Here is a 24,898-nt window from a genome sequence, read left to right as displayed (position 1 = left end):
AAGTTAAACAGCCAGGTGGTGGTGGCACTCGCCTTTAATCCCAGCACTCAGGAGGCAAAGCCACATGGATGTCTGTGAGTTCGAGGTCAGCCTGGTCTACAGAGTGAGATCCAGGACAGGCACCAAAAAAAGTTAAACGTTTGATTAATAGGTGAGAGGCCATTTGGTGATTAAAAAAAAAAAAAAAGTTAAAATAATTTACCTCAACCAGAGATACTTAACACTGATAGTCAATAAACTGTATTTCACAGCCTTTCATTTCATAAATTAGCTTAAAGATTAACATTAAAATAAACATGACAATACCAAGATTTTTTTTCTTGATTTTTTTGATAAAAGTGTTATTGGCCTCAAACTTGCAACAGTCCTCCTGCCTCAGCCTCCTGAGTGCTGAGATTTCAGACGTTAGCCCTCCCTCCTGCCCTCCTTCCCTTTCCCTGCTTCCAAAAAGCTTGAATTAAAGGCTGTGCCACCATGCCTGGCTTTTTTTTTTCCTTTTTTTTGTAGATTCTTAATTAAAACATAAAAGTACTTTGAGGTTTTTCTTCTTATTTTCTGTAATTCTATGTTTGCAAAAATTCTAGCTAGATAAATTTGTCATCCGAGTTAAAAAGAGTATCTGTTTCCTCATGCCTTTTAATCCAGTGAGCTGGTTTTCTAATTCTAGGTAACTCCACTGTAAAGCATCCGAATTAACTGTGAATATTTAAAACTGCAGAATAGGACCCATTACAAAATGACAGATCAACAGAGCATGGCAGCTGTTCTTGTTTCTTTTCTCTTATTAAAAAAAAAAAAATCAAATAAGCATTCCTGAGTCCTGAGGCATGGAAGGAAGTCCACATTTCACACTGCTTAGCCCCCTTCCCTGACCTCCTCGTCCAGTTTTCATTTTTAAAGACTCGCAGAGGGCAGCCACTTTACCTCCTTGCCAAACCAAAAGGAACTAGAAAACAACTATAGCAACTCCTCTGGGCCAGGCAGAAGGAGGCGGGCTGCTTGTTTTGCGTCACCTTGTGATAACATGATAGGCAGGCTGAAGAATTCCAGCCTGCTTCTTCCCACTTCCCGAAGCAAGGACAGCACCAGCACGTCCACCACGTCTGACGCCGGGAGAGACACCGTGGATATCTGCAGAATGTCTTTGCTCGTCTCTGAAAGGGAATGGGTCAGTGGCTGAGTTTGAAAACTCTTGCATTATTCTAATTAAGATACAAGAGATTCTACTTTTCCCCAGTTCACAACATGGTCTTTTGTTAATATTTAATATTTTGTACACACATACACACACACACACACACACACACACACACACACACACACCAAGTTGTATTTTTGTGTGTCAAAATAGAGACACTATTCTTCACTCAATCCCCAGTAGCAAATTTTATTAATTGATTTTGACAATGACATTTAAGCAGGAGTTATGGGACATTTGTGATGAACTGATAGGGTATTTTTCTGATTAGATATCTGAATTGCATTTTCCAGCCAGATGGATTTAGTCCTGCTTGTGTCTAACGGGGTGCCTTCCGGTGTCTGTCATCTTTGTTCCTCTCATCTGTAGCCTGTGTGTCTATGTCCTGGCTCTTTGAACAGCTGTGCCCCCCAGTTCCAGGGCTCCTGCACTAGGCAGCCCCACATACGGGTGTTCTTGGCATTACTGCATGTGAGGTGGAAATGCATCTGATTCTGAATTTGGCCCTTGGGAAATCCTGCTCATTAACCCGTGCCATGTCACATTTACCTCTCACCCAACACTGGACAGACAGATAGACAGCACAGCCAGTTTCTTCCTCCTTGCAAGGCACTCAACAACTTGTCTTCTACCTTCCATAGAAAGGGACTGGGAACAGCTCAGAAAATTCAGTTGCAATGACCTTTTCCTAGATCTTACTTTCTTTCTCTCTTTCTTTTTTCCTATTTATTTCCATCATCTCTCTTCATTTCCTGGCCTCGATGGGATGCAAGGGTCAGTCTCGAGTCCGTCTGTGATTCTGAGCCCATTAAGACAACACACCTCCAACCACTGCTTTTCATCTCTGTGTCCTCTTTGAGGCCTTCTCTTCTTCCTGCAGGAGGCCCCGACTTTCAGCTAGGGACCTTCCTTCTATTTGCCTTGCCCTTGACAGTTGCTGCTTTATCTTTCAGTCTCTGTAAGCCTACCACATCGTCTCGGCATATACTGACTCCGTTTTCTCACCCATTTCCTCCATGAACCATCAGCCTGTCTCTCGGGAACACCGGGTGACTGAGCCACACACGGGGACTTCTGAGCCTGTCTACTCACACTTGTCTGAACTTTCACCCACTCCGTCTTCCTTTAGCTATTTCTGGGGGATGGTGCAGGCCCCTCACTACTCGGAACATCCTTAGTTTTCTTCACTGCTTCCTACTCTGTTTGTAGTTTCAGTGAGAGGTGAGGAGGATGTCTGGTGGATTCCCAGCTTTTTCTCTCCTTATAATATCAAAATGTTCAGATACTTCACTAATTAATTCAGTAGTTGATATAAGACTTTTTAACATCAAATGCATACCAGACAACTCTAATATTCCAATTTTCTCTAAATATAACATGGGAATTTAATTTCTATTTAAAGTATTCATTTTCAGAAAAATAATGATGTATGCAATTGTTTTGCTATAATTCAAATTTTTAACTTTAAATTATTTGGTGTAAAGTGATCTAAGTTTAAAACAAACAAATATGCTGTAGCATACCAGTATATCCAAAAATCTGAAATGAGTTTGAGGGTTTGGCATCAATGACAAAGATGTTTCCGTCCACTGTACCAACTAACAGAAAAATTCCTCGCTGGTCGTAACTAGGAGAAAAGAAATACAACATCCAGATTATGCTTGTTTCATCAGCTTGGTGGTAAGTGAGCTTGCATGCTGTGGGATGTCATTCTGTGTGCTGTGAATGTGTATTGCTCTGACTGGTTGATAAATAAAATGCTGATTGGCCAGTAGCCAGGCAGGAAGTATAGGCAGGATAAGCAGACAAGGAGAATTCTGGGAAGAGGAAGGGCTAAGTCAGGAGTTGCCAGACAGACACAGAGGAAGCAAGATGACAAGGCAGAACTTAGAAAAGGTACCAAGCCACATGGCTAAACATAGATAAGAATTATGGGTTAATTTAAGTGTAAGAGCTAGTCAGTAATAAACCTGAGCTAATGGCCAAGCAGTTATAATTAATATAAGCTTCTGAATGATTATTTTATAAAAGGCTGTGGGGCTGTGGGTGAGAGATTTGTGGGCCAGGTGGGATACAGGAAAACTTTCAACTATACTTGCAGGATGATTGAAAAGCAATCACTCTTACAGTGTGTGACATTTACTTATATATTCATTTATTTTGTGCTGCTGGGATGGAACTGAGGGTCTTGTGCATGCAAGACAACCTATCTACCATTAGGCCACATCCCCAGCCCTAGGGTTTGTGATTTTAAAATATTCTCTGACCTTATAAAAACCTACATCTACATGTTGAGGTAGTCATTCCCCTCTGAGCCAATGCTACCCCAAATTTAACTTACAAATACATAATCAAGAAGGCTCAGGAGGGCTGGGGATGTATCTCAGTGGTAGAGGGCTTGACTAACACATAGGAGGCCTGGGGCTCAACCCTCAGCACAGAAACAAAACAAAAATAGACATCCAGCCTACCAAAAAAACGCTCAGGAAACACATAGGCAGATGTTTCATGGCAAATTGGTAGAATGCATTGGCAGAGATTTACCAGTGATGGATGTGACATTTCAGTACCTTACAGCTGCCACATGGACAAAGGGGAGGAACGTAGTGAAGTATTTCTACAAGTTTATCAAAATAGAAAAGAATGAAACAATATGAATCAGAGAAGAAAAAGAAAAAAAAAAAGGTCTGGGGATGAGGCGGCCCATACAAGAAGACATGGAACAGAAGAACAAGGGCCAAAGAAGGAAGTCACTCTGACTTCCTCTGTGCTGGAGGTCACAGAGATCAGCAGGGACAGTTTAGACACCGTGAATAAATTGGTTTAATCTCAGAGATACAAGGTACATTCAACATGTGCAAAATAATATATGCAAAACAACATACAAATAGACTTAATAATAGGAATTACCTAATCGTCTCAATGGACACAGAAAAGGCTTTGACAAAGTTCAATGTCCCTTCATAATAAAAGTCCTAAAAAAATCCGAGGAATTCAAAGAACATATCTGTGTATAATAAAGACTCCATAGTCCAAATTCTAAAATTTAGGGAACATTGAGAGCATTTCTATTAATACCTAAAAGCAAAAAGGATGCCAACCCTCCACTCTATTTAATGCGATGCCCAAAGTCTTAGGACAATAAGACAAGAGAATGAAATAAGAGGGATGAATATAGGAAATGAGAAAATCAAAACATCCTATTTGCAAGTCACATGATACTGTACTTAAAAGACCCTATGGACTCTACTAGAAAACTCTTTGATGAGGAAACACTTTTAGCTGGGTAACAATATAAAATCTACACTCAAAATCCAGTATCTTTCATGAAAAAGTGCTGTGAAAGAAACTTAGAAAAACATCCCATTCACAACAGATCAAAAAAAAAAAATATCTAGGAATAAACCTAACCATGGCAGTGGAAGACCTCTGTGATGAAAACTTTACACACACTGAAGAAAGAAGGTGAAGACATAGAAGATGGAAGACCTTCTGGGTTCACGGATTGGCAGGATTAGTGTTGTGACAATGTCTCTATTACCAAAAGTGGTCTTCAGATGTGACACAATCCTCATCAAAATTTCTGTGACTTTCTCCATAGAACTAGAAAAACATAAACTTAAAATTTATATAAAAACATGAACGATCCCTGACTACAAAGGATCATTTTCAAATACATGTTTGAAAAAGTATTCCCCGTTCCTAGGCATCAGGGAAATGCAATGGAAACTTCTTTGAGGGCCTACCTCATCCCAGTTGGTATGGTTATCACCAAGAAAACAAACAAATGCAAGTAAGGATGTAGGGAAGATGAACCCTTATTTGCTGGTAGCGGGGCTCTACACTTGTGTAGCCAGTATGGGAATAAGTATAGAAGTTTCTTAAAAAACTCAAAGTTGAAATACTACATGACCCAGTCTTGGGTAGCAGCTTCCCTGGAGATTAACGTCTTTCATCTAGAAGACAAACTTCTGAAAACCCTAGGTGTAGAAAGGGGTGTTCGAGTGTATGAAATAACAGGATATTTTAGGTCAGATGTTTCCAGGAAGGTGAAACAGGACATTCTAAGGGAGGGTGAAACTTTATATATTGCAGCAAAATGTGTTTAGGCTTAGGCAATAAACAACTCAAAACAGCTTCGAGAAGTCCCTGAAACTGACCAGGTTCACTTGGTCCCTCCCTTCCAAAGCACTTGCAAGCAGTAAGTCCTGCTGAGAGATGGGCTCAGTCAGGCTGAGCTGCCCACAGGAGGCTCTGCCCAACCCCAGCAGCCTGAAGGAAAGAGACCCGCTGAGGTGCACAGCAGACACAGAGGCCAGTCAAGCTGTCTGGAAGAGGCTCAGACCAACTGAGCCACCTGCAAAGGACCCTCTTCTCCCTGTTGAACTTCCTACAAGCTGTGCAGTGTGCTCCAGGTTTCCAGCGTTTGTGAGCTGTCCCATTCTTGGGCGGGCTTTGGTGATGCAGTTGTCTTTGAGTCATTTCTGCTTCCTATAAGTAACCCTCATCCAGAGTCCTGTAAGTAACTCTGTTGGTTGGATTTTGTCTGCTTGGTCAACTTCAAACAAGCCAGGGTCATCTGGAAAGAAAGAACAACTAAGAAAAATGACAATATCAGATTGGCCTGTAGGTAAGTCTGTGGGGGCATTTTCTTGACTAATGATTTATGTGGGAGGGCCAAACTGTGGGTGGCATTATCCCTGGGCAGATGGTTCAAGGCTGTATAAGAAAGCAGACTGAGCAAGCCAGTAAGTAGCATTTCTCCACTGCCTCTGCCTCAGCTCCTGGTTCCAGGTTCCTGCCTAGACTTCCCTTCACGATAGACTCTAATCTTTAAGATGAAATAAACCATTTCTTGCCCCATTCCCTCTCTTGCAAAAACAAATAAACAAACACACAAAACCCAAAAAACAACAAAAAAACAAATAAATGACAGCTCATGCTGGTGAGGAAGCAGAGTAAGGAGAACCCTCATCCATTCATTGCTGGTGGGAGTGCAAACTTGTACAGCCACTATGAAAACTGTGTGGTGGTTCCTCAGGAAGCTGGGAATAGATCTACCTCAAGATCCAGCTATATTACTTTTGGCTTTTGGGCATATACTCAAAGGACACTTCATCCTACCACAGAGACACTTGCTCATCCATGTTCACTGTTGCTCTATTCATAACAGCCAGAAATTGGAAACAGCCTAGATGGCCATCAATGGATGGATGGATAGATGAAGAAAATGTGGTAGATTTACACAATGAAATATAACTCAGTTTCTTGCAGGCTGCAAGAATATATTATAGAGATTCAGCTGTGTATTAAAGCTGTACTTTGACTGGCCAAGGGTCTATCAAGAGGCAAGCCATTTGTTATGAATATTTGGTGTTATCCAGCCTTTAATATTCCAGCTGTCTTCTACTATGAAATTCTTGCCTGCCCAAATATTTCCAGACATGCTGAACTCCTAGGTTACTAACTCCCACTGCTGAACCTAGGAGACAAACTGGCCAGAGACGCATAGCATTGTTTTTTGTGCAAATGAAGCTCTGACTATCTCCTCACCTTGAGGCCTAGTGACTCTCCAGAGCAACTGACTGAGAACAAAAGAGGTTTTTACATATTAAGGTGTGAGGTCGAACAACATTCCTGAGGAGCAAGAGAACCGAGTGCCCAGGGAAAGAAAGGGCAGGTAAGAATTTCATAGAAGTATTTTCTGTAGAAAGAGACAGAACAGCAAGGTATGCCAAAGAGAGAAAGACAGAGGTTCTGTAGAGGGTAAAGCAGATCTCAGATAGAGTTTTCTGAGTGCAAGGAGTAGAGAGTAGAGGAAATGGAGAACGAGGAAACAGAGGATGAAGACGAGGCTGGAAGCATAGGAGTTTAGTCATTAGCAGGACTATGAGTTAGGGAACTGGACGGAACTGAAACTATGTAGACAGGATTTCAGACCAGAGAAATAAAGTAGATGGATAAAGAGCTTGGTATGTCTAGAGTTATTCCTGCCCTGAATGCCTGACAGAGCCATAGCTGTATTGATAGAATTTTGTCTTAGAGGGATAAAGTTAACAGACATAAGAACATAGTGTAGATAGATTTTTTTTCCCTCAGATATCCCATGCTGGATATAGCAAAATCCCCAGGACCCTGGGAATTCAATATCAGCTATGGAAAAAAAACAAAGAAACAAAAAAACAAAACATGAAATTCACAGGCAAATGGGTGGAGCTAGAAAAAAATGATCTTGAGTGAGATAACCCAGACCCAGAAAGACAAATACAGTACGTATTCACTTATATGTGGATGTTAACTGTTAAATCTTCAATAAGTAAGCTACAATATGTATGACCACAGAGGGAGTGATGGATTCACAACATGCCCCCAGGGTTGGGCATGTTTGCGCATGCCCCGTAGACCTAGACACTTCCGCCTAGCCAGTTCCAGGTCAAAATAGCCATTTCCGGGTCAAGACATCTTGCATGACCAGGACCCCGTGGCTTTGCTTGGTTGCGTAAGAGTGCGCAACACAACCATGTGATCTGTGCATGCGGCGCATGCGTGGAGTAGCCACATTGTCCTGTGCACGTGTGCGCCACCCAGCCTTTATAAGCTGGCGCCATATTCCCGGCTTCTTTTTTCCTCTCCTTCTTCTCCTCCACACACGTGTCTCTTCCACAGGCCTGAGCACTCGTCTGTCTCTTTCATCTTAATAAAACTCTTGTTAGTAGATTCTGTCGTGTTTCATGACGTTTCCGTTTCCTCGCAGGGTAAGAGCGCCGCTAAATAACTAACAGTTAGGTCTTGGGTAAGGGACTAGGAGAGATGGATGGATCTCCTTAGGAAGGGAAAATAGAATAGATATGGATAGATGAGAGGGGAGATTGGGTCAGGAGGATCTCATAGGGAGAGGGAGGAAAAAGGGAAGGGAGGGAGGGAATATGGGGAAGAATATATATATATATATACACACACACACACTCTAAATGAAATTACCAAAAATGGAGGAGACAGAGCCCCAACTGGATATCTCTTGTCACCAAATGAAACTTCAGTACTGGAAATGGGTTGCATCTAATCAAGTTGTTGGCCAAAGGGACTCCATGGGAACCCCCAAAGAACCCAGGCTATTGCCAAGGCTGTTGGTTGCTCTCTACAAACTGATAGCATAGCTCCATTGCTGAAGACATCACCTATACAACACCCTGAACATGGAGAAGTCGAGCTGGTGCCTGCACAGTGCCTTCACCCCCACTGACGATTCATATTTACCCCTGTTCACAGCACGGGAAGGTACTCTTGTTGCTACCAAGGGAGAAAGGTAAACACCAACCCAGCTGCACACCCTTAAGTCTACAATGGTGACCCACCCACAAGATGTGCTAGTGTAACAGTGGCACAAGGCTTCTGGAAGTCACCAACCAAATCTGACTGGATTTACAGCCCACTCCATGAGACGGAGTCCATCCCTGGCTAACACTCGAGGCTGGATAAGTCAGAGCCCTAGGGGAAACCCTAATACTACTGTTCTGCTAAAGGAACGCAGCCATAACATGACTCCTAATGACTTCCTGCTATACTCATAGGTCAGTGTCTTGCCGAGTCACCATCAGAGAAGCTTCCTCCTGCGGCAGATGGGAACAAATACAGAGACCTACAACTTGACAGTGTGGGGAGAGTGAGAGACCTTGCAACATCCAGTCCTAAATGGGATGTCTCCACAAATGCCCTGCCCCACTTAGGGCTCAAGGAACCCTGTGGAAGAGGAGGTGGAAGGATGGTCAAAGCCAGAGGGGGTGGGGAACACCAAGGAAACAAGACCTTTTAAACGCAGGGGGACCGTCGCACATCTGAATTCACAGAGACTGGCAGCATGCACAGGGCATGTGTGGGTCTGTGCCAAATGGGGTCCCAGCGCTGAGAGAAGTGGACATGTGTCCCCTCCCCATCCGAGAAGCTGTAGATGCTATCTCCAATTGATAGCTACTCACAAATGGAGAACTAGTTCTCCCCAACAGTCTCCCTGGGGATACAAACCACTCTTAAGGGTAGGCCCCATGTCTTTCAGTAGATGGCCTACACAAAGAGAATTCAGTGGCATCTTTGAAGATTCTTTGTCTCAATGTTTAGACAGGACATTTATTTTTTAAATTATTTTATTTTATTTACATTATAGGTACTTTTCACATATATTATGGTTTCCACATTTGTGTTTTTATGGGATGGTGTGTGTGTGTGTGTGAATCTGTGTTTCTCTGTCTAGATGTATTTTTTGTGTTTTTTCCTTGGCTCTTTTTCTTCTATTTGTTTTGTCCGATTCTGATTTGTTTCTGTCATATTTTATTATTTTTCTTTAGATGGCTGTTTGTTTTCTAATGAGAGTCAGAAATGGGGTGAATTCTGATGGGAGGGGAGGTGGGGAGGCTCTCAGAGGAATTGGGGGTGGGGAAACTGTAATCAGAATATATTGAATGAAAATACCTATTTTCAATAAAGGAAAAGTAGAAAGAAAAAGAGTAAAAAATAACTGTAAATGAAATCATGACCTCTTAAGAAAATGGGTGAGACTGGAAACTGTTACGGTAAACTAAATAGGCCAGATTCAGAAAGACAACACTGCATGCTTTATCTCACATGCAGAGTCTAGATTTTAGTGTGTGTGCATGTGTGTGTGTGTGTGTGTGTGAGAGAGAGAGAGAGAGAGAGAGAGAGAGAGAGAGAGAGAGAGGGGGTGGGGGGTGGGGGAGAAAACTAGAAGGGTCATAAGAGGGAAGAGAGATCTTAAGGAGGGAAGGAAAGAAGAAAATAATGAACCATGGAAGCAGAAAATGGATCTTGAGGGCAGCAAAGAGGAAGGGAAATGGGAACAGAGGTGAATGAAAACCAAGTATGAAAACGTTATCACGAAACTCATCACTTTCTATAACAATGTTAGAAACCAGCAGAGATCTCCTTGAGAATATTGCTTCAAAGGATTTGAAATAATTTAAACATCCATCAGTGTACTACTGTTAGAGAAAAATGATGAAACGTGGATAATGGAATCCCATGCCACCGTACAGAAGCATGAGGCTGGCCTTTAATATGGATGTTGAACATTCTCCAGTGGGGCTGGCGAGACCGCTCAGTTGATAAAGTACCTGTCCCTCAAGCATAAGGACCAGAGTTTGAGCCCCAGAATCTGCCTGAAAAAAAGCTATAGTGGCATCTGTACATGACCTCAGGGCTGGGGAGGTGGAGACAAGATCTCGGGCCCTCACTGGCCAACCCACCTAGTCTAACCCAATCAGTGAGTTCCAGGCCCAGTGAGAGAACTCATCCCCCCAAAACAAGTTGGATGGCATCTGAGGAAATAGCTAAGATTGGACTCTGGCCAACATGCTTGCACACATTCATGCATCCTCACACAAGAGCACACACTCCAGCCTCCCTCATTATTTGAAGACCATGTAAGTGGAGAGAAATTCTGGTCTTTTGTTTATTTGTGGATAAAAACGTCTTTGAACGGTGATGTTGGAAATGGATTACAGGCTGCTCCTGGGAGGGAGCTGTGTGTGAGATTTTCTACTCTATGTGCCTTTGTACGTTTTGAATGCTGAACCGAGTGGGTGTTCAAAATAAATGAAATGTGTAAAACTGAAAAAACAGACATGCTTTGCTGGAACCCCCTATTGATAGGCCTGATGATAGGAGATACTTACGTCAAGATCTTCACTGGTGACTCGGAGAGGAAGGTCCTGTGAATCACCCGAGGGAACTCCACGTTCTGGATGTCCAGGAAGTATAGATAGCCATCCATTGTCCCCACGACAGCTGACAAGGAGGAAGGGGAACAGGCTACAGCTGTTGCCTGTTTAAGATAAAACCCCAGAGAATGAGGCCTGCTCCATATACAAGACACCTACTGGGCTGGGCATGCAGCGCAGGGCTGTAGAGCTTGCTCTTAGCATGCTCCAAGCCCTCTATTTCATCCTCTGCCTGCCCTCACCCCACCTCAAATGCTTAGCATTTTTGAAAAGCCTGCAAGCTTGTTATGGTACATATTTCTTTTCAGAAAGTCAACATTCCTGAATTGGTCAGAGTGCAGAAGCGACCACAGGAAGGTCTATGTGGTGTTTTTATGCTAAAAACGAGAATAATAGGATCTAAAGAGGATTTAAGAAAACTAAGCTGTAGCATCACAGGGAAATGCAGGGTCCCTCATGTCACAGGGAAACATGGGGTCCCTCATGTCACAGGGAAGCACGGGGTCCCTCATGTCACAGGGAAACATGGGGTCCCTCATGTCACAGGGAAGCACGGGGTCCCTCATGTCACAGGGAAGCATGGGGTCCCTCACGTCACAGGGAAGCATGGTGTCTGCTTACAGGTTATACATCTCATATACAAAGGGATGCAGAATGGACTCAGGTAGAAACCCAAGGACATTTTATTGGGATTTGAGAAAGAAAACAAGAGGGCAAGCCAGATGGAGATCTGTCAGCTGTTGTGAGAACAACAAATAAAACTGGGCTGATGACAGCGTCCAGACGAGCACTCAAGGCTCTGACTTACAAAACAGAGCATTGCATGAGTTTGTGGTGCAGTGTGTGCATGTGCGAGGGTCCACATACATGTGTGTGTATGTGCAGTTGTAGGCCAAAGATGGTCATTGGCTGTCTTCCTCGATTGCTTTCCACCTTATATACTGAGGCAGGGTCTCTTGTTTGAACCCAGAGCTTGCTGACCCAGCCACTACAGCCAGCCAGCTTGCTCCACTGAGGCCTGTTTCTGCCTCCCACACACTGGGAATACAGATGCCCATCACATCTGCACAGCATTTACATAGGTGCTGGGGATCCCAGTCCTTAGACCCGCACAGCAGGCGTTTTAAACACCGTGCCCTCTCCCGGCATGTGCCTCTACCTGGCTCCCTTCAGTGGGCTCTGATTACATAAGAACTGAAAGCCTTTATAGGATAGGGCCTCTGCAGAGAGAGAGAGAGAGAGAGAGAGAGAGAGAGAGAGAGAGAGAGAGGTGCTTCTCAAATTATCAACTGAAATACTCCTCCATTCTACAGCTATAGTGAGCTACTCTAAACAGCAGTGGCCAAGGGAGTCTCATGTCCTCTCACGGGCAACAGACAGCAAGGGAAGCTTCTGCAGTATGGGCATCTAGCCATGGTGGTGCTGGGCTGGGCTCCTTGAGAACTACTGCCTAAAGTGTTCACAGGGAAACAGCTACGGCAGAGGCAGAAATATTTGGCCTCAGCATCACTGGGTCTGTCCAGTGATCATTTCTCTGTAGTGCAGTGGGATTTACCATAAGGAAAGACCTGTGTCTCCCAAGCACAGGCTGGACCACAGCTATGTACCAGACTGGACCACAGCCTTGTACCAGGCCTGGCTCGGAGCTCAGTGAAGGCTGAGCAAGACCTGACAGTGACTGTATTCTGCCTTGTCCAAGAGGAGCAAGGTGAATCCTGGTTATACGGCCTCCTGGGGGTTTTGTTACCCACTTGCTTTTTGTCCGCAAACAGAGATGGATGTAGAACGTCTCTTTAGTTCTAGAAGTTCTCATAGAAACTGATACATACAAGCCTTTGTCACACAGATTATGCAGTGTTCTATATTTCATGGCTTTTAAGACAAGACTTTTTATTGTTACTTTTCTGGGAGGGGAGGTATCATTTTTTTTTTTTTTTTGCAACTTGTAACATTATATGGCATGATGCTTAGTATCATTTCTTATATAATTGATTGATATAAGTCTTTTATAATTGAGATTTTTAATTTTGTAGGAGAGAAGGACTGGAATTTCCCTACCTTTTAGGATGCAATGGAAAAAATCCGGCACCATTATTATTTATTAGGTCTTTACATTTTTTTACATTATTTTTATGCAAAATGTACTGTGACTCGTGCAGAAGTGATGGCATATTGAGGAATCTGTCGTGGGTGTTTGCCAGCTGGTATCTAGATGGCTTCCTTCTACAAAAGTCTTGAATAACCGTGGAGAAATCCCTTCCCATAATTTCTAGGGCTTGGTGGGATGAATGTGACCTATTTCCAGGGCTGAGCTTACGTTGATTAGTGTTGCTGGTCCTCTTACTCACAGGGATTGCTCCCTTAGAAGACACTCTTGGGGACCTTCAGAGAGGGGGACCTTCTGCTGTGTCTTCATCCCCCCCCTTCAGGATGGTTCTCTTCTCTGACACTGTGGTGTGAGGTTGGCACTGTGCCAGGTGAGTATGACTAAATCGGGGCTTCTCAAACTCTGTGTGGGTGAAACAATGTAGTAGCGAGGATTTCCACAGACCCCTGAGATGAACTAGAAAGGCAAGTGGAATTGGAATAAATATTTTGAACACTGATTTGTCAGGTACACTTACTTGAGATCCCAGAAGAATCTTGCTTATACAAGTGCCATCCTCTATCCACAAAATAGTGACTTCCCCTGAATTTGTGAGCGTCTGTAGGAGAAAGAAAGGTAACAGTGAGTGGAGGGCTAGGGTCCGCTGTGGGAGCACATGCTAGTAGTCTAGTACGTTAACCTGGGGGTCAGTTAAAAGCTGTTTGTGTAGGTTATTAATAATTTATAAATTCAATCTCAATTCTTATTTTCTGAAGGAATGTTAGCTATTACCTTTTTCTCTATCCTCCTGTTTTCTTCTCTCTCCCCACCTCTTTCTGTCTTCCTGAAACAAGGTTTCAGTGTAATCCAGGCCAGGTTTGAACTCCCAGTCTCCCTGTGAAATATTCTTTTACACTGTGTGAATACATGTCACTGTGATTGGTTTAATAAAGAAGCTGACTGGCCTACAGCTAGATAGGATAAGGTTAGGTGGGAGAACCAAACTAAGAGAATGCTGGGGAGAAGAGGGGCAGAGTCTCAGGAGTCAGGAGGAGATGCCCTGAGATGTAGATGTAGGATGGGAAGCATGTCGATGAGGTAAACAAGCCTCAGGGCAGCACATAGATTAATAGAAATGGGTTGATTTAAGTTATAAGAGCTAGTTAGTAAAAAGCCTAAGCTATTGGCCGAGCATTTATAATTAATATTAAGTCTCTGTGTGGTTATTTGGGAGCAGGTTGGTGGAATAAAAAACCCCACCTACATCCCCCATCTCCCTTCCCACATGCTAGGATTACAGGCACAAACTATCATATTTAGGCTCCTTTTGTGTTTTTAAACAATTATCTTCAGCACTTGGGAGGCAAAAGAAGGTGAATCTCTGTGAGTCTGAGGCCAACTGGCCTATTTAGTGAGTTCCCCACCAGCCAGGGCTGCAAAGTAAAGATATATTCAGTGGGCAAAGACACTTACTACCAAGCCTGATGACCTGAATTTGATCCAGGGACCCACAAGGTAGATGGAGAGAACCAACTCCCACAAATTCTCCTCTGACTCCCTTATGTGAGGGCGTGTATGTGTGTATACAATAAATAGATAATAAATAATAAAATGTAAGAAATAAAACAGGTTATCTTAACATAATTTTTTATTGATTCTTTAGGAATTTCACATCATGTACCCCAATCTTATTTCTTAGCCCTCCATATTCACCCTTACTCTGTAGCATCCCCCCAAAAGAAAATTTTAAAAAAATATTAATTAAAAACAAACCAAACCAAACAAACAAAAAAGCCACTTCAATCCTCCATCTTTCTTGCCTCTCCAGTACCTCTTCATTTGTCTTAGTGGCACTGGGAGCTGCTTCATGCAGTATAATCTTCTGTCCATTCAGCTTTACTTGCAAATGTTCACTGCAATGAATTATTGGTCTGGCTCAGAGCCTCTGGCTTCTTGTACACCATCAATACTGGACCCTCACCGAAACTCCCCTCAAATGTCCTGCTGTTGCCCTGAGTCATGGAGATCCTGTGGCTATGGTCCTATAGGACCTGTCCCTTCACACACTCCAGCATGTCATAGATTGGGTAGTTGTTGGGGTGGGCCAACTCAAAGTCCTGGATGTGGGTCCAGTGGTAGCTGATTTGGCCAGTCTGGGCCACTGGGACCACTCCCCTCGGGTGAGGGACAGAGCCAGCTTTCTTTGCCCAGCCAGCTCTTCTATGCCCATGCCATTGGGGCCAGCTCCAATACCCATGGTGAGAGGTGGGGCCATCTCCAGTGTGGGGCCAGCTCTCCCCTGAGGGGCAGGACCAGCTCTCCCAGGGCCAGTGAAGGGAGGTGCTGCTCAGCACAGCTCTCGGATTTCAACATGCTTGATTCCTATGGTTCCTGTGGTAACAGGAGCTGCAGTTAGCAATACAGATTCTGACTGCCATAGGACCACAGACCCAGACATGGCTCTCAGCTGCAGCCTGGGCCCAGATGTCACCATGGCCCCAGGAGGCAAGCAGGCCACCCACATCCCACAAATCGTTTTGATTTGTATTTCTCTGATGATTAAGGATGTTGAGCATTTCTTTAAATGTCTTTCAGCCATTTGTGATTCTTCTTTTGAGAATTCTCTGTTTAGCTCTTTAGCCCATTTTTTAATTGAATTGTTCAATATTTTGATGTCTAGTTTCTTGAGTTCTTTATATACTTTGGAGATCATCCACATCCGCCTGTTCCTCACCACACTTGCTTCTTCAGTTCTGCCTCTTTCCATAGCACATCAACTAGTCCGCTTCTCCTTCTCTCCCAGTTCTCCACCATGTATTTGCTCATCATAATGATGCCTACCTGCCTAGCACCTTGTGGCACCAGGCAGGTCTGTGGATGTCTTCAGCTAGTCTAGGGCAATAAGAACCCAGGCAGCCCCAAAGAAGTTATCTTTAATAGGATTTAACTATCATAACTCGGTTAAGAAAAGTGAAATAAGGGACTAGAAAATATGGCCTAGTGGTTAAGAGTACTGACTGCTCTTCCTGAGGACCAAGGCTTGATTCCCAGCACCCACATGGCTGTTTACAACCCTCTGTAACTCCAGTTCCAAGGGATCCAATGTCTTCTTTTGGCCTTTGCAGGCACCAGGCACATATGTGTGCACAATAATACATGCAGGTAAAACACCTACACACATAAAAATAAAAATAAACATTTCCCCCACAATCTACTTTAAATAAAAATCCCCTGGAAATTCAGTGGGACCATTGCCTAATGATAATGATTAAGCCCCGAAACAGGAAATTATATACTGTTCTTTTAAAATTCTCTTACTTTTAGAGTACATTTAGGACTATAGAAGTTTGAACAGCAAGTACAGTGGACCCCCCCCCCCTTCCAGTTCTCTGTTGTTAACAGCTTGCATCAGAGTGGAACATGGGCTACAGCATACACGTCCACACTGATAGTTACTGGCTAATGTCTACAGTTTACATCAGGGCTCCTTCAATCTTTGTGTTGCTCATTCTGAGAGTTTTGATGAGCTTGTAGTCACATGCATTTACCAGCACTGTATATATAGAAGACAGTTTCTTCACCTTAAAAAATCTCCTGTCTGTTCCTGCCTCCTTCCCCAAACCCCTGACAACTGCTGATCTTTTTTACTGTCTCTGTGGCTTTGCTTTCCCCAGACTGTCCCGTTAGATTCATACAGCATGTCGGCTTTTCCACTCTGGCTTCTTTCACTTAGCACTATACATTTATGACCCTTCCAAGTCTTTTGGTGGCTTGACAGCTTTATTTCTTTTTATTACTGAGCAACAGCATATTGTATGACTGCTCCAGTCTTCCCATTCTCTGGTGGATGGGTACCTCAGTGGTTTGCCAAGTTTGGGCCATTATGAACAATGCTGCTTATTTTTGGGTGGCGTTATGTTTTCAACCCATTTGGATAAATGTTAAGAGGAGTAACCACCAGAGCATATGGCACCTGTCTAGTGTTCAAAGAAACTGACAAGCCATCTTCCAAATGGCCGTGCCTCTACGCAACCAACGAGTGCTTCAGCCGCTCCGCAGCAACCTTCTGTCATCGCCAGCGTTTTAGATTTTAGGCATCCTAATGGGCAGTGGTATCTCATTGCCCCAACATATAATTTCCTAAGGACGATGCCTCCAGCATCTTTTCATAACTTATTTTCCATCCATATGTCTTCTTTAGTGTGGAGTCTAGTCATACTTTTTTTTTTTTGCTCATTTCTGAACGAAGTTGTTAACTTTCTTTTATTGATTTATATTTATTTATTTTACATCCTGACTGCAGTTTTCCCTTTCTCTCCTCCAAGTCCCTCTCACCACCACCCCACTCCCCTCCTCCTCTGTTTCTATTTAGAAAAGGGCAGGCCTCCCATGGATATCAGCAAAACAAGGCCTATCAAGTTGTGGTAAGACTAAGCATCTCCCCTCATAGTAAGGCTGGGCAAGGGAACCCAGTATGAGGAGTAGTTTCCCAAAAGCTGACAACAGAGTCAGAGACAGCCCCTGCTCCCACTGTTAGGAGTCCCACAAGAAGACCAGGCTATACAACTGTCACATATATGCAGAGGGCCTAGGTCAGTCCCATGAGGGCTTCCTGGTTGTCAGTTCAGTCTCTATGAGCTCCTATGAGCCCAGGTTAGTTGATCCTGTGGGTTTTCTTGTGATGTCCTTGACCCCTCTTACAATCCTTCCTTCCCTCTCTTCTTCAGGATTCCCCAAACTCTGCCTAATATTTGCCTGTGCGTCTGCATCTGTTTCCATCAGTTGCTGGATACAGCCTCTCTGATGACAATTGGACTAGGTAACAATCTATGAGTATAGCAGAATATTGTTAGGAATCATTTCATTGACTTTTTTCAAGTCATATTTGTTCTATCCTAGGTTTCTGGGCCTTCCAGCTTCTGGGTCCTGGCATGCCAGGCAATGTCAGGGATGTGCTCAATATCATGGCATGGGTCTTAGGCTGGACCGTCATTGGTTGGTCACTCCCACAATTTCTGCGCCAGCACATCTTGTAGGCACATCTTCTAGGCAGGACAGATTGTAGGTTGAAGGTTATGTAGCTGGGGGTTGGTGTCCCTCCACTGGAAGTCTTGCCTGGGTACAGGAGATGGCCTGTGGTGATAGGAGATGGCCAGTTCAGGCTACCTATCCCTTATTGTTAGAAGTCTTAGATGGGGTCATCCTTGTAGATCCTGGGAGTTTCCCTTGCACTGTTTCTATCTGACCCTAAAATGGCCCCCTTTCCAGTCATCTCTTTCAGTACTCCCATCCCCCCAATCTGATTCCTCATATTCCCATCCCCACCTGCCCCAGTTCACCCAGAAAAATCTCTTCTATTTCACCTTTCCAGGAGATCAAAGCGTCCCCCTCTTAAGCCCTCCTTGTTACCTCATTTCTCTGGATCTGCGAATTGTAGCATTGCTGTGGGATGTATGGCAAATGTGTTGCTAATTAATCAATAAAACACTGATTGGCCGTTGGCTAGGCAGGAAGTATAGGCGGGGCAAGGAGGAGAATAAAGCTGGGAAGTGGAAGGCTGAGTCAGAGAGACACTGCCAGCCGCCACGATGAGAAACAGCTTGTGAAGATGCCGGTAAGCCACGAGCCATGTGGCAAGGTATAGATTAAAGGAAATGGATTAATTTAAGCTATAAGAACAGTTAGCAAGAAGCCTGCCACGGCCATACAGTTTGAAAGCAACATAAGTCTCTGTGTTTACTTGGTCGGGTCTGAGAGGCTGTGGGACTGGCAGGTGAAAGAGATTTGCCCTGACTGTGGGCCAGGCAAGAAAACTCAAGCTACATAGCATGGTTATCCTTTATTTTATAGCTAATATCCACTTATGAGTAAGTACATATGTTTGTTTTTATGGGTCTGGGTTACCTCATTTGGGATGATTTTTTTCTAGTTCCATCCATTTGCCTTCAAATTTCCTGGTGTGCTTGTTTTTTGGGTTTTTGGTTTTTTTTGTTTTTTTGTTTTTTTTTTGAGACAGGGTTTCTCTGTGTAGCTTTGCGCCTTTCCTGGAACTCACTTGGTAGCCCAGGCTGGCCTTGAACTCACAGAGATCCGCCTGGCTCTGCCTCCCGAGTGCTGGGATTAAAGGCGTGCGCCACCACCGCCCGGCTTGTTTTTTGTTTTTGTTTTAAACAGCTGAGTAATACTCCATTGTGTAGATGTATCACATTTTCTTTATCCATTCCTTGGTTGAGGGGCATCTAGATTGTTTCCAGGTTCTGGCTATTACAAATAAAGCTGCTATGAACATAGTTGAGCAAGTGTCCTTGTAGTATGATTGAGCGTTCCTTGGGTATATGCCCAAGAGTGGTAGAGCTGGGTCTTGAGGTAGATCGACTGCCATGTTGATTTCCAAAGTGGCTGTACCAGTGTGTACTCTCACATACTGTTGAGTCCCAAGTACTCTTTGCAGATCTGAGACCCTGGTCCTTTGTCAGCTGTGGCTTCCCTTTCCCTAGCAGAGGGTGTGCCTGGGGCTTTCTACTCCAGAGATCTTTCACAGAGCAGACCATTCATTCATGTGCAATCTCCCAATTTTTCCCTCCGTAGACTGTACTTGGTATTGTAGTTAAAGCGTTTACCACCAAGCCCAAGGTAACTCAGATTTTTCATCATCTTTTAATAATTTTATAATTTTGCATTTACATTTGTCTACAGTTGATTTTAATTTTTTGGAGAGTATAACTTTTGCATCTGGGTTCAAACTATTTAAATTATATTTATTTGTGTGTGTGAGTGTGCACCTGCCATGGTGGGTGCATTGGAGGTCATGTGCAAGCAGAAATTAGTTGTTTCAGCACCTTTGTTGAAAAGATGATAATATTTTTACTGAATTGTCTTTGCTACTTTGCCAAATGTCAATTACTATGTTAGGCATGGTGGTGGCACTTACTTATAATCCCAGCAAACTGGAGAGTGAGGTATGAAGATTATAAGTTCAAGACCAGCCTGAGCAACTCAGCAAGACCCTTTCACAAAATAAAGTTTTAAACAACAAAAGATCAGTTGATTATATTCACGTGGCTTCATTTGGGGGCTCTGTTTTCTATTACATTTATCTATTATTTTATTCTTTCACCAATGCCAGTCTTTATTATTCTAGCATCAGTCCTGTTTCTCAGTATTGCACTGACGCCTCCTTCAATAGTTTATCGATTTTTTTGCAATGCTATGCAAATTTTACAAGCAATCAATTTTTACAAGATAACTTACTGATATTTTGACAAGAATTATACTAAGTCTGTAGCTCAATTTGGGAAGAAGTGACATGTTAGCAAAACTGAAGCTTCTTATCCATGTCAGGGTGACAGGTCTCCATAGATGAAGACGATCATTTTGGTTCTTTTGTCGGGGTTTTGCGGATTTCTCATATGGAGCATGCCTATCTTTTGTTAGATGTATTCCTAGTTCATTGTATTGGTACTAACGTAAACAGTATTGTGTTTCTAACTTTGGATTTTAATTGCTCATTGTTTGGTATGTGTGAAAACAGTTTCTCCCTTTTTGTGTTAACTGATTCTCCTGCAGCCTTGCTCTGATCACCCAGTACTAGGGGTGTGAGCCGATTGTTTGTGACTTTCTTTGGTGGCAATCATGTCACCTGAGCACAGAGTCAGTTTTATTTCTGTCCAGTCTGTATGCCTTTTACTCTTTTTAAAAATCTTATTGTATGGGCTCAGACTTCCAGTGTGATATTGATTAGGAGTTATGTATTTTGTAGATATACCTACTACAGTGAGCCTCTCTATTGATTTTTGAAATATTTTTATTATAAGTCAGTAACAGATGTTGAGTGCTTCACTGACTGATATGATGACATGATTTTTCTTCTTTAGCCTATGATGCTTATGATGCTTAGTCATGATGTGATGGAGTACGCTAATTGATTATTTAATGTGGAATCAGTGTTTCAGGGTTGCATACCTGAAATAAATCACCCTGAGGTATGTAATTGTTTTTATGCATTGCTAGTATTTAATGGAGGATGCTTGTCTTTGGGCTCAGGAGAGACAGTGACCGTAGTTTATTCTTCTTGTGGCGTTTTCTCTGGCTTGGGTGCCAAAGGAAAGCCTTAGAGAATGAGTGAAGAATTTGTCCTGCTTATAACTTTTAAATGGTATTGTGGAGAATTGGTATTTTTTTTTTTTTTGCCTTAAATATTTAGTAGAATTCACTAGAAAACCCATCTGGTCCCAGAAGTTGCACTTTTGGAATGTTATTCGTCCAGTTTCTCTGATAGGGCCTTTAGAATATCTTTCTCTGAATGTGGGTTTGAAAAACTTTGCCTATCAAAGAGTTGGTCCAGAGATACGAAGTTCATGAGGATAGGAATTTAAACCATGAAATACAACAACTTTGATCCTGCAGTGTCCCAGGAGACCACTTCTTACCATGAAATGTTTGGTTCCAGGTGTGACAAAGTCCATTGCTATAACTTTCCCATCACAGGCTTCTAGGACTTTATCTAGAGCTGGCTCTTCACCAAATGTGTAGATATAAACAGTCCCCTGAAAAATGCACACAGAGAAAAGAAAACACATCGTATAATTACTGCACATGACATTAATTCACCACGGACTTGTTTAATGGCCGCTGTGTGCAACACACTATTTGGGACTAGATGACGGAAAATCACAGACTTAAACAAGGTCCTTGAGAAACTTAAAATACAGAAATCTTATTTATTCATTTAAATGAGTGAATGACCTAATGCATCAATAAACACAGCATGAGACAAGCATGTGGGCCATCAGGTCAGGGATGGCATATGGAATGACATATTTGTCGATGTTGTGAAGGGTCATTTAAAGCATGGTGTTTTGGGCCTTTACTCAGAAGGAGAAACCACCATGGGCTGTGAGTGGCTGAGAGAAATGCTCTGTCTGTATCGACAGCTATGCCAAAAATACACTGTTCATTCCATCACACATGTAGAGAACTCATGGATCACTCCATCACATGTGTAGAGAAGTCTATTAAAAATCTTCTGCTCGGTTTTTCCTAGCCATTCTGTCATGTATTATGTACATTTGTGGCTATATTGTTAGGTACTTGTGTGTGTTACATGTTCATACATTCCGATAAATTTCATATTCTACCATCTGAAAATAAGGGATTTTTATCTTCTGAATGCTTTTTACCATGAGGATGTATTCACCTAATGCCAACAGAGCGCCCCCAGATTCCTTCTAGTTGGTGTATGAATGCATGTTCATCTTTTGCTGCTATCTCACTGGACCTTGATATTTTAGATGGGCTGTCAAAGTGAACAGTTGGGGTTTGCTTCTTTGATTTTTTTTTTTTGACCTTCTACTTGGGATCTTTTTCCCTTTCTTCTCATGAAGTACATTTATTTTAAGAGTTTTCTCTAGTAACAGCCTGCTGGTGGTGCACTCTTGGTTTTAAAGTGTCTGAGAATGTATTTGAAGTAATTTTTCTTCTTAACTCGTTTAATTCTTAAAAAGGATTTGTCTTTGTTTTTCAAATGGGTCATCTTGGGAATTGTTAAATGTGGATGTCATTCTGTCCCTACTTTGGGATTTACTGTGTCTCTTAAATCTGTGAACTTCTCTCTTTATTAGCTCTGGAAAGCCATGTCAGTATCTCCTGAAGTATTACCTCTGCCCCCCACCCCAGGACTTCAATCAGAATGCTATTTTTCACTGTATAATTGACATCTCTTCTCCTTTCTTCTGGACCTTCTTCCATTCTGCTTGTCTAGGCAACATTCTCAATAATCTCTTCATCTACCTTCCATGTCAAGTCTTTTGTCAGGTATGTTCTTTTAATTTTTTAACATTTATTTTTTCTTTTAGGTGTGTGGGGTGTTTTGCCTGCATACATGTCTGTGTGCCACATGCGTGCCTAGTGCTCATGGAGGTCAGGAGAGAGGTAAAGTGTCCTGGGACTTGAGTTACATAGTGTATGTGAGCTGCTTTGTGGGTGCTTAGAATGGAATAAGAGTCTTCTGGAAGAGCAACCAGTGCTCTTAACTATGACTCATCTCTCTGGCCCCCAGATATGTTCATTTAGTGTTTCCTTTGTTTTTTTTTTTTGTGTGTGTGTGTTAGTAGTTTTGTTGGTATTTTCTCTTTCTATTAGGATACTTTTAAAAATAGTTTCTTGTTCTTAACAGGTATTTGAAGTTTTTTCATTTATTTATAAAACATAATACCATTGTTTTGACATCCCATATTTAAAACCAAAATATTTAACTTCATTTATCATTAGTCCAATGTTGTTGCCTAACAATACAGAGGACTGGTAACCTTGACTTTTAAGAGTCACTTTGTTAATTAGGGGTCTTTCTAACTATATAACTCAGAAGTCATTTGTTTAACTCTGCACCGATTCTTCAACCTTCTTTTCATACAGAACTCATATTTGGGTGAGTTGACTGGAACCAACGTCCAAGGGTAGAGATTTGATTGACCAGTCAGAGCTCAGACTTCTCCTGACTGGAGTGACTGATACAGGTAGATGGGTGACCAAGTTAGTCCAACACACCTATATTTTGGGACATTTTTATGTTGTAGTTGGTAACTTTCTTCCCAAGTTACCAATAGGACAGAAATGTAAGTGTGAAGAGTGGAAGACGCTAAATGACAGAGGGGACAGTCTGCAAGGAAACGGGGCAGCAAAGGAGAGACAGCCGAGAGACATGGAAGGCAAGGTGGGGGAGGGGGCTAGGGTGCTGGGGGGAGGGGGCTAGGGCGCTGGGGGGAGGGGCTAGGGCGCTGGGGGGGAGGGGGTTAGGGCGCTGGGGGGGAGGGGGCTAGGGTGCTGGGGGGGAGGGGTTTAGGGTGCTGGGGGAGGGGGCAAGGGCGCTGGAGGGGAGGGGGCTAGGGCGCTGGGGGGGAGGGGGTTAGGGCGCTGGGGGGGAGGGGGCTAGGGTGCTGGGGGGGAGGGGTTTAGGGCGCTGGGGGAGGGGGCTAGGGCGCTGGGGGGTAGGGGGCTAGGGCGCTGGGGGGTAGGGGGCTAGGGCGCTGGGGGGTAGGGGGCTAGGGTGCTGGGGGGGAGGGGGCTAGGGTGCTGGGGGGGAGGGGGCTAGGGCGCTGGGGGGAAGGGGGAGTACTCAGGACCCTAGATCAAATTTGCTCTTTCCTCTATTGGTGTGTATACATAAACAAACAGATATTTTGGGCTGTGGCGGGGTCAGGGGTTCAAGACAGGGTTTCTCTGTGTAACCCTAGCTGTCCTGGAGCTTGCTCTATAGACCAGGGTGGTCTTTTTTTTTCTTTCTTTCTTTCTTTCTTTCTTTCTTTCTTTCTTTCTTTCTTTCTTTTTTTAAAAAAAAAATTTTATTTTATTTTATGAGCATTGGTGTAAAGGTGTCAGATCTCCTAGAACTGGAGTTATAGACAGTTGTGATCTGCCATGTGGGTGCGGGGAATTGAACCCTTGTCCTCTGGAAGAGTAGCCAGTGCTGTGGGATGTATGGCAAATGTGTTGCTAATTAATCAATAAAACACTGATTGGCCGTTGGCTAGGCAGGAAGTATAGGCGGGGCAAGGGGGAGAATAAAGCTGGGAAGTGGAAGGCTGAGTCAGAGAGACACTGCCAGCCGCCACGATGAGAAACAGCTTGTGAAGTTGCCGGTAAGCCACGAGCCATGTGGCAAGGAATAGATTAATGGAAATGGATTAATTTAAGCTATAAGAACAGTTAGCAAGAAGGCTGCCACAGCCATACAGTTTGAAAGCAATATAAGTCTCTGTGTTTACTTGGTCGGGTCTGAGTGGCTGTGGGACTGGCAGGTGAGAGAGATTTGCCCTGACTGTGGGCCAGGCAGGAAAACTCCAGCTACAAGCCAGTGCTCTTAATTGCTGAGCCATTACTCCAGCC

At 43.3% G+C, this 24,898-nt stretch overlaps 1 protein-coding gene across 1 annotated transcript in view; it reads right to left on the bottom strand.

Annotated features, from left to right (window-relative positions):
• Cfap43 (cilia and flagella associated protein 43) overlaps positions 1 to 24,898 on the bottom strand; it is a 106,797-nt gene that overhangs the window by 43,926 nt on the left and 37,973 nt on the right. Inside the window, exons 9-13 of the mRNA XM_059256700.1 lie at positions 21,445 to 21,561; positions 13,554 to 13,634; positions 10,885 to 11,033; positions 2,722 to 2,825; positions 1,014 to 1,154 (exon numbers count right to left, since the gene is read on the bottom strand). Of these exons, the coding sequence (XP_059112683.1) occupies positions 1,014 to 1,154; positions 2,722 to 2,825; positions 10,885 to 11,033; positions 13,554 to 13,634; positions 21,445 to 21,561 (592 nt within the window). The remainder of the gene's footprint in view (positions 1 to 1,013; positions 1,155 to 2,721; positions 2,826 to 10,884; positions 11,034 to 13,553; positions 13,635 to 21,444; positions 21,562 to 24,898) is intronic.

Source organism: Peromyscus eremicus, chromosome 1, assembly GCF_949786415.1.
Source record: "Peromyscus eremicus chromosome 1, PerEre_H2_v1, whole genome shotgun sequence".
NCBI classification, from domain to species: Eukaryota; Metazoa; Chordata; class Mammalia; order Rodentia; family Cricetidae; genus Peromyscus; species Peromyscus eremicus.
This window is presented reverse-complemented; position numbering and strand designations above follow the sequence as displayed.